Source organism: Somniosus microcephalus, chromosome 4 (assembly GCF_052327205.1).
Source record: "Somniosus microcephalus isolate GS21.2 chromosome 4, FLI_Smic_1.0, whole genome shotgun sequence".
NCBI lineage: Eukaryota > Metazoa > Chordata > Chondrichthyes > Squaliformes > Somniosidae > Somniosus > Somniosus microcephalus.
Genome location: NC_140990.1, coordinates 102,324,887 through 102,338,758, shown reverse-complemented (window position 1 = coordinate 102,338,758; position 13,872 = coordinate 102,324,887). Strand labels below are relative to the sequence as shown.

Sequence of the window (13,872 nt, the reverse complement as noted above, 5' to 3'; positions counted from 1 at the left end):
TGTATTTTATAATGATGTGCATTTTGAAATTGTACTTGGAACATCTCCTCCTTAAAGATCACCCATTGTTCCATTACAGTTTTTACTGTCAGTCTTTGGTTCCACTTTACCCTGGCTAGATCTTTTCGCATCCCATTGAAGTTAGCCCTATTCCAGTTTAGAAACATAGAAGATAGGAGCAGGAGTAGGCCATTCGGCCCCTCGAGCCTGCTCCGCCATTCAGTGAGATCATGGCTGATCATCCAAGTTCAGTACCCTGTCCCTGCCTTCTCCCCATATCCCTTGATCTCTTTAGCCCTAAGAAATATATCGAACTCCTTCTTGAATATATTTAATGAATTGGCCTCAACTGCCTTCTGTGGTAGAGAATTCCACAGGTTCACCACTCTCTGGGTGAAGAAGTTCCTCCTCACCTCTGTCCTAAATGGCTTACCCCTTATCCTTAGACTGTGACCCCTGGTTCTGGACTCCCCGGTCATCGGGAACATCCTTCCTGCATCGAGTCTGTCTAGTCCTGTTAGAATTTTATAAGTTTCAATGAGATCCCCTCTCATTCTTCTAAACTCCAGCGGGTATAAGCCCAATCGACCCAATCTCTCCTCATACGTCATTCCTGCCATCCCAGGTATCAGTCTGGTGAATCTTCGCTGCACTCCCTCCATGGCAAGAACATCCTTCCTCAGATAAGGCGACCAAAACTGCACACAATACTCAAGATGTGGTCTCACCAAGGCCCTGTACAACTGCAGCAAGACATCCTTGTTCCTGTACTCGAACCCTCTCGCTACGAAGGTCAACATACCATTTGCCTTCTTAACCGCCTGCTGCACCTGCATGCTTGCCTTCAGCGACTGGTGCACAAGGACACCCAGGTCTCGTTGCACTTCCCCTTCTCCCAATCTATTGCCATTCAGATCATAATCTGCCTTCCTGTTTTTGCCACCAAAGTGGATAACCTTGCATTTATCCACATTATACTGCACTGCCCAATCACCCAACCTTTCCAAATCATACTGGAGTTTCTCGGCATCCTCCTCACAGCACACACGCCCACCCAGCTTTGTGTCGGCTGCAAACTTGGAGATATTACATCTAGTTCCCTCGTCTAGATCATTAATATATATTGTGAATAGCTGGGGTCCTAGGACCGATCCCTGTGGTACCCCACTAGTCACTGCCTGCCACTCGGAAAAAGACCCGTTTATTCCAACTCTTTGCTTCCTGTCTGCCAACCAGTTCTCTATCCAAGTCAGTGCCTTGCCCCCAATCCTATGTGTCTTAACTTTACACGCTAATCTCTTATGCGGGACCTTATCGAAAGCCTTCTGAAATCCAAATTCACCACATCCACTGGTTCTCCCTTATCTATTTTACCAGTTACATCCTCAAAAAATTCCAGTAGATTAGTCAAGCACGATTTACCTTTTGTAAATCCATGTTGACTTGGTCCGATCCTGTCACTGTTTTCCAAGTGCTCTGCTATTACATCTTTTATAATGGACTCTAGCATTTTCCCCACTACCGATGTCAGGCTTGCCGGTCTATAATTCCCCGTTTTCTCTCTACCACCTTTTTTGAATAGTGGGGTAACATTAGCTACACTCCAATCCATGGGTACTGTTCCAGAGTCTATAGAATTTTGGAAGATGACCAGCAATGCATCTACTATTTCTAGTGCCACTTCCTGAAGTACCCTAGGATGTAGATTATCAGGCCCTGGGGATTTATCGGCCTTCAATCCCGTCAATTTCCCTAACACCATTTCCCTACAAATACTGATTTATTTCAGTTCCTCCCTCTCATTAGACCCTATGTTCCCCTGTTAAGCTAGGTGTTAATCCAATACTGCTGTACCAACGATTCGCAAGGCATGATGGACTACTTGACATGCAGTGAATAGTTTAAATGTAAAAACTGATGCAGGGCTGTGGGAATGCAGTACAAATAGATAAGAAAGGACAAGAACAGAATGTTTAGATAACTGGTGGAGACAGTCTCATGGTCATTATCTGTTGAAAGTTAAATGTGAAACTTAAGCAGAACTCTAAAAAAACAAGTGACTCGTGGAGCACGTGATCACCTAGTTTTCTGTTTTCCATGACTTGCAATTTATGAAAATGTATAAATATTGTAGCCCCATGAGTCTTGGGGCTCACTCTTTGGGAGGCATACTTGTGTGCAAACACAATTGGGTTTCTCAGAGTGAAGTCCAGGTACCTTAATAAAACTTTACTTATTTTACAGTTTCTGACTTTGTGTATTACTGAGAAAGTGATAGACTGACCGGCGTGTTTAGTCTCCTAAAGCAGCGAACCCTGACCCCAAGTTAGGGGTAGATCCTCCTCACAGAAGCGAGGGGTTAACACCCCGACATCTCTGGGAGGTTATTTGAGTCCTTCTTTGTGAAGACAGAACCAAAGTATGTATTTTAGAAGTTCCACTCTGGGTTGTTCCTTGCTCCTTTCCATTGCTAATCTAAATCTTATGATACGATGATCACTCATACCCAAGTGTTCTCCCACAGACACTTGGTCGACCTGACCCACCTCATTCCCCAGATCCAGCTGGGCCAAGAACATACTGGTCAACGAAATTCTCCTGAACACATTTCAGAAATTCCTCCCCCTCATTTCCTTTTACCCTAGCATTATCCCAATCGATATTTGGGTAATTAAAGTCCCCCAATATCACCACTCTTTAGCTCTTGCATATCTCTGTGATTTCCCTGCAGATTTGCTCTGCTACCTCCCTCTCACTATTTGGAGGCCTGTAGAATACCCCCAATAGTGTGATCATACCCTTTTTGCTCCTCAACTCTAACCAAATGGATTCTGTCCTTGTCCCCTCAAGAACATCCTCCCTTTCCAACACCTCCCTTTTTTCCTTCCCTATGTTTTCTGAACACCTTGTACCCTTGAATATTAAGTGCCCAGTCCTCACCGTTTTTAAGCCACGTTTCCGTTATTGCCACAACATCATATTGCCGCACCGCTAATTGTGCTTGTATCTCACCAACCTTATTCACCACACTTTGTGCGTTTACGTACATGCATTCTGAACCCATTTTTAAATTTTTTGTAGTCTTTCTTAGTCTGCTCCTATATAATATGGTACTACAGGTAGACTACCTTTTATCCGAACTTCCGAAAACCGAAACCCTCTAAAAACCGAAGGTTTTTTTGTTCAGCGTAAGTCGTGCGCACGACATGACCAGAGTGGTGCACGACCCCGACCCCCGTCGACGACCCCCCGCGGACCCGCCTGCGGACCCCCCCCGCCGACCCCGACCCCCCCACGACTCCCGCGGACCCCCGCCGACCCCGACTTCCGCCGACACCCCCGCCGACACCCCCGCCGACCCCGACTCCCGCCGACCCCCCCCCCGGACCCCCGACGACCCCCACCCCCGACCCCCCGCCGACCCACCCCCGACAAATTTCCCAGTCTTATAAAATACCTTCCGAAATCCGAAATTTTCCGAAAACCGAAACACAGCTGGTCCCGAGGTTTTCGGATAAAGGATAGTCTACCTGTACTTCCACCTTTAGCACACAGTCAGAATGTGTTTTTGCTGATCTTAATAACCCCTATACCTGGGCTGGAGATTAATATTCTGCATAAATATCGAATAAAGCAGCTTTGTTTCAAACACAGTGTATTGAATATTTGATTTCTCCATGATCAGAGGAGACTTATTGATGTTCTGTTACCCACTGCTCCATTTTTGGGCTTTTCTTACTCTTGATTATATCACTTCTCACCTAGTTCACCTTCTACCACATCTAACCCCAAGCTGGTTCCGTTTGACTACATGGCTTGTGGGTGCCATAAACTGAACTACAGTGTCTCACTTTATACTCATCTGAAATTCCTTTCAACCAACCCTTGAAAGAACTCTCTTGCTTCAGATTTGAAATCAGTTATTGTGTGCATGGTTTAACACTTCTTGGATGTGGTTAGTACAACTCCTCCACAGGTCCTGCATGTGACAGCCTTTGGAATGTTCTGATCTTTGTCATTGTCTTTGCTGATTGTGATGGTGTCCTTGATTTAATCTCCTGGAACTAACATACCGTGCACTATTTCCTGCATCGAGATCATTGTTTCAAATACTGAGCTTGAGCACAGAGCTTGGAGACAGAGCCGGGAGATTCACAAATGCAGTGATTCACAAGCAAGGGCAGCAGGCGCATGGGAACCACCACCACCTCCAAGTTCCCCTCCAAGTCACACCCCATGCTGACTTAGAAGTATATCGCTGATCCTTCATCGTCGCTGGGTCAAAATCCTGGAACTCCCTCCCTAACAGCACTGTGGGAGTACCTTCACCACACGGACTGCAGCGGTTCAAGAAGGCGGCTCACCACCACCTTCTCAAGGGCAACTAGGGATGGGCAATAAATGCTGGCCTTGCCAGTGACACCCACATCCCATGAACGAATAAAAAAAAATTGTGGGAACTCCAAGACGCTTTCCGAATCCTGGACAACCACATGTGCAGGAGGTGTCATCAGCTGGAGGAGCTTGAGCTCCGTGTTTCGGAGCTTGAGCAGCAGCTGGTGTCACTGCGGTGCATCCGCGAGGCTGAGAGCTACGTGGATAGCACGTTTCAGGAGGTGGTCACCCCGCAGCTAATGAGTGCACAGGCAGAGAGGGAATGGGTGACTGCCAGACAGAAGAGTAGGACCAGGCAGGTAGTGCAGGAGTCCCCGGAGTGCATCTCGCTCTCCAAACAGTATTCTGTGCTGAGTACTGGTGAGGGTGATGGTTCCTCTGGGGAGTACAGCCAGAGCCAAGTCCATGGCACCACGGGTGGCTCAGCTGCATAGGGGTGGAGGAGGAAGACAGGGAAAGCAACAGTGGGAGGGGATTCAATAGTTAGGGGAGCAGACAAACGTTTCTGCAGCTGCAGACCTGACTCCAGGATCGTATGTTGCCTCCCTGGTGCCAGGGTTAAGGATGTCACTGAGCGGCTGCAGGACACTCTGAGGGGGGAGTGTGAACAGCCAGAGGTCGTTGTCCCTATCGCTACCAACAACGTAGGTAGAAAGAGGGATGAGGTCCTGCAGACAGATTTTAGGGAGCTGGGAAAGAGATTCAAAAGCAGGATCTCAAAGGTAGTAATCTCTGGATTACTCCCGGTGCCACGTGCGAGTGAGTATAGAAATAGGAGGACAGAGCAGATGAATGCGTGGCTGGAGAGATGGTGCAGGAGGGAGGGCTTCCGATTCCTGGGGAATTGGGGCCGGTTCTGGGGGAGGTGGGACCTGTACAGGCCGGACAGGTTGCACCTCAACAGAGCCGGGACCAATATCCTCACGGGGAGGTTTGCCAGTGCTGTTGGGGAGGGTTTAAACTAAGTTGGCAAGGGGATGGGCACCAAGATGTAACATTAGAAAGGGGAAATAAAGTGCTCAAAGGACTGGGAGAGGCAGAGAGCACTAAAGTAAGAAATAGTAAGGTATTAGGTGGGGTCAAACTAAGAGAGAATACAGGATGGTCTAAGATGGGTTTACAGTGTATGTATGTGAACGCACGAAGCGTAGTAAACAAGGTCAGTGAGCTGCAGGCACAAATAGCCACATGGGAATATGATGTTGTGGCAATAACTGAGACCTGGCTCAAAAAAGGGCAGGATTGGGTATTAAATATTCCTGGATATAAATTGTCCAGGAAAGATAGGAGGTGGTGTGGCAGTATTGGTTAAGGAGAATGTTACAGTGCTGGAGAGGGAGGCTGTCCTGGAGGGGTCAAGGACAGAATCTATATGGCTAGAGTTAAGAAAGTGGGTGCACGAACAGAGAGACCTAGGGGTATGTGTGCACAAATCCTTGAAGGTGGCAGGGCAGGTTGAGAAAGCAGTTCAAAAGGCTTACGGGAGAGTGGACTTAATAAATAGAGGTACAGGAAACTTTGGTTTATCCGGAGGTTGTATGTCCGGAAACCTCGATCTACTGGCAGAAATCAGGAGCCGTTTTGTTTTATTAGGTTTTTCTTCTTCTCGTGGCTTTGTTTTCAACAGTCGGGCTCTGGAAAGTCTCTCTGAAGCTGTTGCTAAGCTACAGAGACGCTTCCAAGGTACGGGCCGACTGTTTACAAGCTGTTGCTCAGCAACAGTGTTTGTTGTCAGATACGGAGATGAAAACCTCCGTATGCTTCAATATTAACTTTGTATGTCCGGCAGTTTTGATAGATTGGCAACAGCTTGGTCCCGTCGGTGCCGGATATCATAAAGTTTCCAGTATACAGTACAAAAGTGTGGAAATGATGATGAAACACTGGTTCGGCCCCAACTGGAGTACTGTGTCCAATTCTGGGCACCACACTTCAGGAAGGATGTGAAGGCCTTAGAGAAGGTGCAGAAAAGATTTACGAGAATTATTCCAGGAATGAGGGACTTCAGTTACCTTGATAGACTGGAGAAGCTGGGGTTGTTCTCCTTAGAGCAGAGAAGATTGAGAGGAGATTTGATAGAGGTGTTCAAAATCATGAGGTCTCTGGACAGAGTAGATAGAAACTGTTCCCATTGGCGGGAGGGTCGAGAACCAGAGGACACAGATTTAAGGTGATTGGCAGAAGAACCAAAGGTGACATGGGGAAAAACTTTTTACGCAGTGAGTGGTTAGGATCGGAATGCACTGCCTGAAAGGTTGGTGGAGGCAGATTCAATCGTGGCTTTCAAAAGGGAATTGGATGAGTACCTGAAGGACAAAAATTTGCAGGGCTACGAGGGAAGGGTGGGGGAGTGGGACTAGCTGAAGTGCTCTTGCAGAGCTGGCACGGGCTCAACGGGCCAAATGGCCACCTTCTGTGCTGTAACCATTCTATGAATCTATGAACACGTTAAACCTTCATAGAATAATTACCAGTCATTTTTAGACTGGAAACTTAACCCTGCCGTTTCACTTTCAGTCAGGAACAGATCGCAGTTTGACACCAATCTCTGATTTGACAGCACGTTTCCAACATTCACCGTTGTTCTTCCTGACTCTAAACACAGTTGTAAAGGAGCCTACTGTTCCGTGCCTAGGAGCTCTGACCCATGGGAGAGAGCGGCCGGGACACATTCCTTACAGGCCTCAAGATTAACCTGCACGGGGACTTTGCTGTCAGTGAAGAGAGACGAGAAAGACCAAAGTGCCGTTTGCCCCTCTCAGTGTGGCCCTGAAGGACTGTGTCCAGGCTGTAGTTCTGTTCCCGCCGTACGATCCTCCCCCAGATTGTCCTTTCTGAGCTACAGCCAGGTGATGCTAAACACTCAGGTGGGAACGACAGAAATCCACAACAATGTGTTTAAAACAAAGGGATTTATTTGGCATATATCCAGAATATTAAACTTCAGCCAAGTTACAGGGGTTATTAACATCAGCAGAAACAAACCTCAACTGTCAGAATGAACACAATTCAGTCCGGGATGTAATTAACAGCAGCAAAAACATCAGAATCCAAACTCTGCAGTCACTTGTGAACTCGCTGGTGTCTTAGCAGGTGGGATGACCGAGTGAATCCCCTCCCACACTCGGAGCAGGTGAATGGCCTCTCCCCAGTGTGAACTCGCTGGTGTTTCAGCAGGTCGGATGACTGAGTGAATCCCTTCCCACACTCGGAGCAGGTGAATGGCCTCTCGGTGTGAACTCGCTGGTGTTTCAGCAGGTCGGATGACTGAGTGAATCCCTTCCCACACTCGGAGCAGGTGAACGGTCTCTCCCCAGTGTGAACGCGCTGGTGTCTCAGCAGGTCATATGACTGAGTGAATCCCTTCCCACACTCGGAGCAGGTGAACGGTCTCTCCCCAGTGTGAACTCGCTGGTGTTTCAGCAGATCCTTATTGTTTTTAAATCTCTTCTCACAGTCAGAACATTTCAAAGGTCTATCAGTGTGAACTCGCTGATGGCTTAGCAGGTTTGATGACTGAGTGAATCCCTTCCCACACTCGGAGCAGGTGAACGGCCTCTCCCCAGTGTGAACTCGCTGGTGTGTCAGCAGGTTGGATAAATTAGTGAATCCCTTCCCACACTCAGAGCAGGTGAATGGCCTCTCCCCAGTGTGAACTCGCTGGTGTGTCAGCAGGTTGGATAAATTAATGAATCCCTTTCCACACTCAGAGCAGGTGAACGGTCTCTCCCCAGTGTGAACTCGCTGGTGTATCAGCAGATTATTTTTGCTTTTAAATCTCTTCTCACAGTCAGAACATTTAAAAGGTCTATCATCAGTGTGAACTCGCTGGTGTGTCAGCAGGCTGGATGACCGAGTAAATCCCTTCCCACACTCAGAGCAGGTGAACGGCCTCTCCCCGGTGTGAACTCGCTGGTGTTTCAGAAGGTCGGATGAACACGTGAATCCCTTCCCACACTCAGAGCAGGTGAACGGCCTCTCCCCAGTGTGAACTCGCTGGTGTGTCAGCAGGCTGGATGACTGAGTGAATCCCTTCCCACACTCGGAGCAGGTGAATGGCCTCTCCCCAGTGTGAACTCGCTGGTGTGTCAGCAGGGGCTGTTTGCTTTTAAATCTCTTCTCACAGTCAGAACATTTAAAAGGTCTATCATCAGTGTGAACTCGCTGGTGTGTCAGCAGGTTGGATGACTGAGTGAATCCCTTCCCACACTCGGAGCAGGTGAATGGCCTCTCCCCGGTGTGAATGCGCTGGTGTATCGACAGGACAGAGGATCGGCTGAAGCCTCGTCCACACACAGAGCACGTGTACGGTTTCTCCCCGCTCTGAACGTTGCTTTCCGCTTCCACGCTCAAAGCTCCTGATGAATCGAGTGACTCTGTCAGATCCTGAAGTGATGTTTGGTTTGAATTTTCAGTCTGCAAATCCTCCACTTCTAATACCCTGTAAAATGAATTCAAAACAGGAAAAAGGGGAGGGGAGGGTGAGAGAGAACCCACAAAAACACAAAGGCAGGTTGTGAAATTGAGCTGAATGAATCTGGGAATTTGTGGGGCCGGCACGAGAAAAAAGTGACCATGAAAGCTGCCAGATTGTCGTAAAAACCCAACTGCTTCACTAATGTCCTTCAGGGAAGGGAACCCACCACCCGGTCTGGGCCTACACAAGACTCTGGCCTCTATGGGAGGAGAGAGAGTGAGGTGGGAGAGGGAGGGGTAAAGGAGAGCGACTTTATACATCTGCAACTCGACTAGAACTTTGACAGACCCTCCCAAACACGCGACCTCCACCACCTAGAAGGACAAGGGCAGCAGGTGCATGGTAACACCATCACCTCCCAGTTCCCATCCAAGTCACACAGTATCCTGACTTGGGCATATATCGCCGTTCCTACATCGTCGCTGGGTGAAAATCCTGGAACTCCTCACCTAACCACATTCTGAGAGTACCTTTACCACATGGACTGCAGAGGTTCAAGAAGGCCCAGCATCACCTTCTCAACGGGCAACTGGGGACTGGCAATATATGCTGGCTTTGCCAGTGACACCCACGTCGAATGAATTAAAAAAATGTGTATATAAAAAATGGATTGAAAGCCTCTACAGAAATACTTGTTCCTAAAACGATAATCTTTTACACTGTACGGACAGTGTCTGTTTAGCAACTTAATCTCCCCTAGAATCCACATCCCTTCTGTGGTAAACCACTGTTTGTATTCCTGTTTGTCCTGTTTGTATTCCACTGTGTACATGCCTGGACATGCCTCGGCTGACTCCTCCCACAGGTCCTAGTATAAAGGTGACTGCTCCCCAGCCCTTAGTATCATGGACCGGTCGACCACGCGAGGCAGACCTCCATTCTGTTGTTAATAAAAGCCTTTGGTTACTCTTCTAACTCTCAGTCTTTTATGAGTAATTGATAGCGCATCAATTTTATTAACAACATTTTTATAATGGAGAAGATCCTCACACCAGCATGCCTGGACTTAGATCATCGGGAGGCGGACTCATCCACCAAGTTTACTCACTGGCTTAAGTGTTTCAAAAAATTCCTGACCGCCTCCGAAGCAATCAAATCGGACGAGGACAAACTGGATGTCCTGACCTCCAAAGTGAACCACCGAGTGTACTCGGTCATCCAAGACGCGACCTCGTACGCGGACGCTATCAAGCTCCTCAAGGACCAGTACATGCGCCCAGTGAACGAAGTGTACGCCAGGCACCTCCTGGGGAGTCGTAAACAACAACCTGGGAATCAACTCCTAAACCTGACATATAACAAGGAGAAGTGCATATTCCGCACAAACCGCCTCGCCATCCTTGGCTGTGTTGTGGAACACGGAGTCATCGGCCCCGACCCCGACCGGATGCGTCCCCTTATGGAACTTCCACTGCCCCACTGCCTCAAGGCCCTGAAGAGGTGCCTAGGGTTTTTCTCCTATTACGCCCAGTGGGTCCCCTACTATGCGGACAAGGCCCGTCCGCTGATCAAGTCCACCTCTTTTCCCTTGACGGCAGAGGCCCGCTTAGCCTTCCACCGTATCAAGGAGGACATTGCCAAAGCCACCATGCACGCAGTGGACGAATCCATCCCCTTCCAGGTGGAAAGCGATGCGTCCGACTTTGCCCTGGCCGCTACCCTCAATCAGGCGGGGAGACCCGTGGCCTTCTTTTCACGAACCCTCCAAGGCCCGGCGACCAGACACTCCGCTGTTGAGAAGGAGGCCCAGGCGATTGTGGAGGCTGTGCGTCATTGGAGGCACTACCTGGCCGGAAAACGATTTACCCTGCTCACTGACCAGCGTTCAGTTGCTTTTATGTTTAACAACAAGCAGAGGGGCAAAATCAAAAATGACAAGATCTTGAGGTGGAGAATCGAACTTTCCACCTACAACTACGAGATCTTGTACCGGCCCGGGAAGCTAAATGAACCCCCGGATGCGCTATCGCGTGGCACCTGCTCCAGCGCGCAGATCGATAGACTGCGGGCCCTCCACAATGACCTCTGCCACCCGGGGGTCACCAGGTTCTTCCACTTCATCAAGGCCCGCAACCTGCCTTACTCTATTGAGGAGGTCAGGACCATGACCAGGAACTGCCAAGTCTGCGCTGAGTGCAAACCGCACTTTTATAGACCAGACAGGGCCCACCTGATAAAAGCCACTCGCCCCTTCGAGCGCCTGAGCGTCGATTTTAAAGGGCCTCTCCCCTCCTCCGACCGCAATGTGTACTTCCTCAATATTATTGATGAGTACTCCCGTTTCCCGTTCGCCTTCCCCTGCCCGGACATGACCAGTGCCACGGTCATTAAATGTCTGAACAACCTCTTCACCCTGTTCGGCTTCCCCAGCTATATCCATAGCGACCGGGGCTCATCGTTTATGAGCGACGAACTCCGTCAGTACCTGCTAACTAGGGGTATTGCCACAAGCAGGACCACCAGTTACAACCCCCGGGGGAACGGACAGGTGGAAAGAGAAAATGCGACAGTTTGGAAGGCCGTCCTGCTAGCCTTAAAGTCTAGGGGCCTTCCAACCTCCCGCTGGCAGGATGTGCTCCCCGATGCGCTCCACTCTATTCGGTCACTGCTCTGCACTGCCACTAACGCCACCCCTCATGAGAAAATGTTTGTCTTCCCAAGGAAGTCCACATCGGGGACATCGCTACCGCCATGGCTGACATCCCCAGGGCCGGTCCTACTGAGAAGACACGTGAGGACCCATAAAACGGACCCCCTGGTCGAGAGGGTCGACCTCCTCCACGCCAACCCCCAGTATGCTTACATCGCATACCCGGACGGGCGGGAGGACACAGTCTCCATAAGAGACCTTGCACCCTCGGGGGCCGCAGTAACCCACTATCCACTACCACCCCCCCCCACGATCCGATATCCAGCCCCAGCAGACGGCAGGCCTGGGCCCCGCGACCCGCTCGACATCTACGAGGATGACACGCCTGTGCCACAGCCTACGCTGGACTTGACGCCGGAAACTTCACTACCCCTGCCGTCGCCACGCAGATCACAGCGGCAGACAAGACCTCCGGAGAGACTCCAATACACTAACTTTTAATACACTTCACCCCGCCGGACTCAATTTTAAACAAGGGGTGAATGTGGTAAACCACTGTTTGTATTCCTGTTTGTCCTGTTTGTATTCCACTGTGTACATGCCTGGACATGCCTCGGCTGACTCCTCCCACAGGTCCTAGTATAAAGGTGACTGCTCCCCAGCCCTTAGTATCATGGACCGGTCGACCACGCGAGGCAGACCTCCATTCTGTTGTTAATAAAAGCCTTTGGTTACTCTTCTAACTCTCAGTCTTTTATGAGTAATTGATAGCGCATCACCTTCACAGTCTCACATTGGAAATTGTTGGGTCCCACTGGGCTCAGAAGTACTGGGGGTTAAACCCAGCAGCTTCTCCCCCCTCTCCACTCCAGCTCAAACTGATGCAACAAGAAAGCCCTACACAGGCCAGGGACCGAGTTCCACATCCACCGCCCACCCTGACGCTAACAGGCTCTGAATTGTTCCCTCTGCTGTATAAATGCAAGTTGTTGTGTTTCTTGTCTGGGGGAGGCGCTGCACCCTGGGGTTAATGGTGCTGGGGTCCTGGCCACACATCCACCGGCTCTGACTCAGGCCCTGATAACCGCACTCGGTGTTGCTGAGGGATTCTAACCCTGGGACTGTACATGGGGATTCCAACCCTGGGACTGTACATGGGGATTCTAACCCTGGGACTGTACATGGAGATTCCAACCCTGGGACTGTACATGGGGATTCCAACCCTGGGACTATACATGAGGATTCCAATCCTGGGACTGTACATGGGGATTCCAACCCTGGGACTGTACATGAGGATTCTAACCCTGGGACTGTACATGGGGATTCTAACCCTGGGACTGTACATGGGGATTCTAACCCTGGGACTGTACATGGGGATTCCAACCCTGGGACTGTACATTGGGATTCCAACCCTGGGACTGTACATGGGGATTCCAACCCTGGGACTGTACAGGGGGATTCCAGCCCTGGGACTTTACATGGGGATTCCAACCCTGTGACTGTACATGGGGATTCTAACCCTGGGACTACACATGGGGATTCCAGCCCTGGGACTGTACATGGGGATTCCAACCCTGGGACTGTAAATGGGGATTCTAACCCTGGGACTACACATGGGGATTCCAACCCTGTGACTGTACATGGGGATTCTCACCTTGGGACTCCTATCCTGGGACTGTACAAGGGGGCCCAGCTCTGGGACTCTTCTGTTACAATTGTGTGGGGTGTTCACCGTATGTTCTGCTTTTCCCGGCGCGTTCAGGAGAGATGGTGAGAAATGCGAAGTGTGGAGAGTCTGAATCAAATAACTGAGTCAATGATTTACTCACACGGCCACTGGGACCCGGTTGGGAACAGACACGGAAGCCCCGCCCACTCTTTGTTCCTCACGAAGGTATCGGCGCATGCGCTTTGCTGCTCACTGAATCAAGATGGCGACCGTTATCCTGGGCCTGTGACCGGGAGGAGCCCCGATGCTGCAAACGTGGGACCTTCGGATTATTATTCAGGGTTTGCGGCCTACAGCAGTTGTTTACGAAGCCTCCGCGCCCACCCGCCGGTCCATTACTCCGCTGCTTCGTGCCGCATCTTATCGATTAACCGGAGCTGTCACTCTTCGCGCTCTCACTCTCGAATTACACGCAGCGCGCATGCTCCTAACCCAGTCGTTTACGCGCCTGCGCACTGGGCTCCTGTAGTTTGGGTGCGGCACATTCGCCACGCGGGGAATGCTGGGTAAAAGCCCCGCCATTGAAAGGCCGCATTCGTGAATAGAACAGGATTTACTGTTCAGTTTGCAGCACTGAACCATGTTCATTCTGGCAGTTAGAGTTTGTTTCTACTGATCTTAGTAACCCCTATACCTGGGTTGAAGATGAATATTCTGTATAAATATTCACAGAATCACAGA

The 13,872-nt window shown here is 49.9% G+C and overlaps 1 protein-coding gene and 1 pseudogene across 1 annotated transcript; one reads left to right on the top strand and one right to left on the bottom strand.

The window, feature by feature from the left end:
* Nucleotides 1–13,872, top strand: part of LOC147119615 (uncharacterized) — a 78,593-nt pseudogene that overhangs the window by 36,622 nt on the left and 28,099 nt on the right.
* Nucleotides 7,293–13,613, bottom strand: LOC147119616 (uncharacterized). Its single transcript, XM_085985178.1, has 2 exons — nucleotides 13,292–13,613; nucleotides 7,293–8,836 (listed from the first exon to the last, which is right to left on the bottom strand). The coding sequence occupies exons 1-2, from the start codon at nucleotides 13,366–13,368 to the stop codon at nucleotides 7,459–7,461; spliced, it is 1,455 nt and encodes a 484-aa protein (XP_085841304.1). The 5' UTR covers nucleotides 13,369–13,613; the 3' UTR covers nucleotides 7,293–7,458.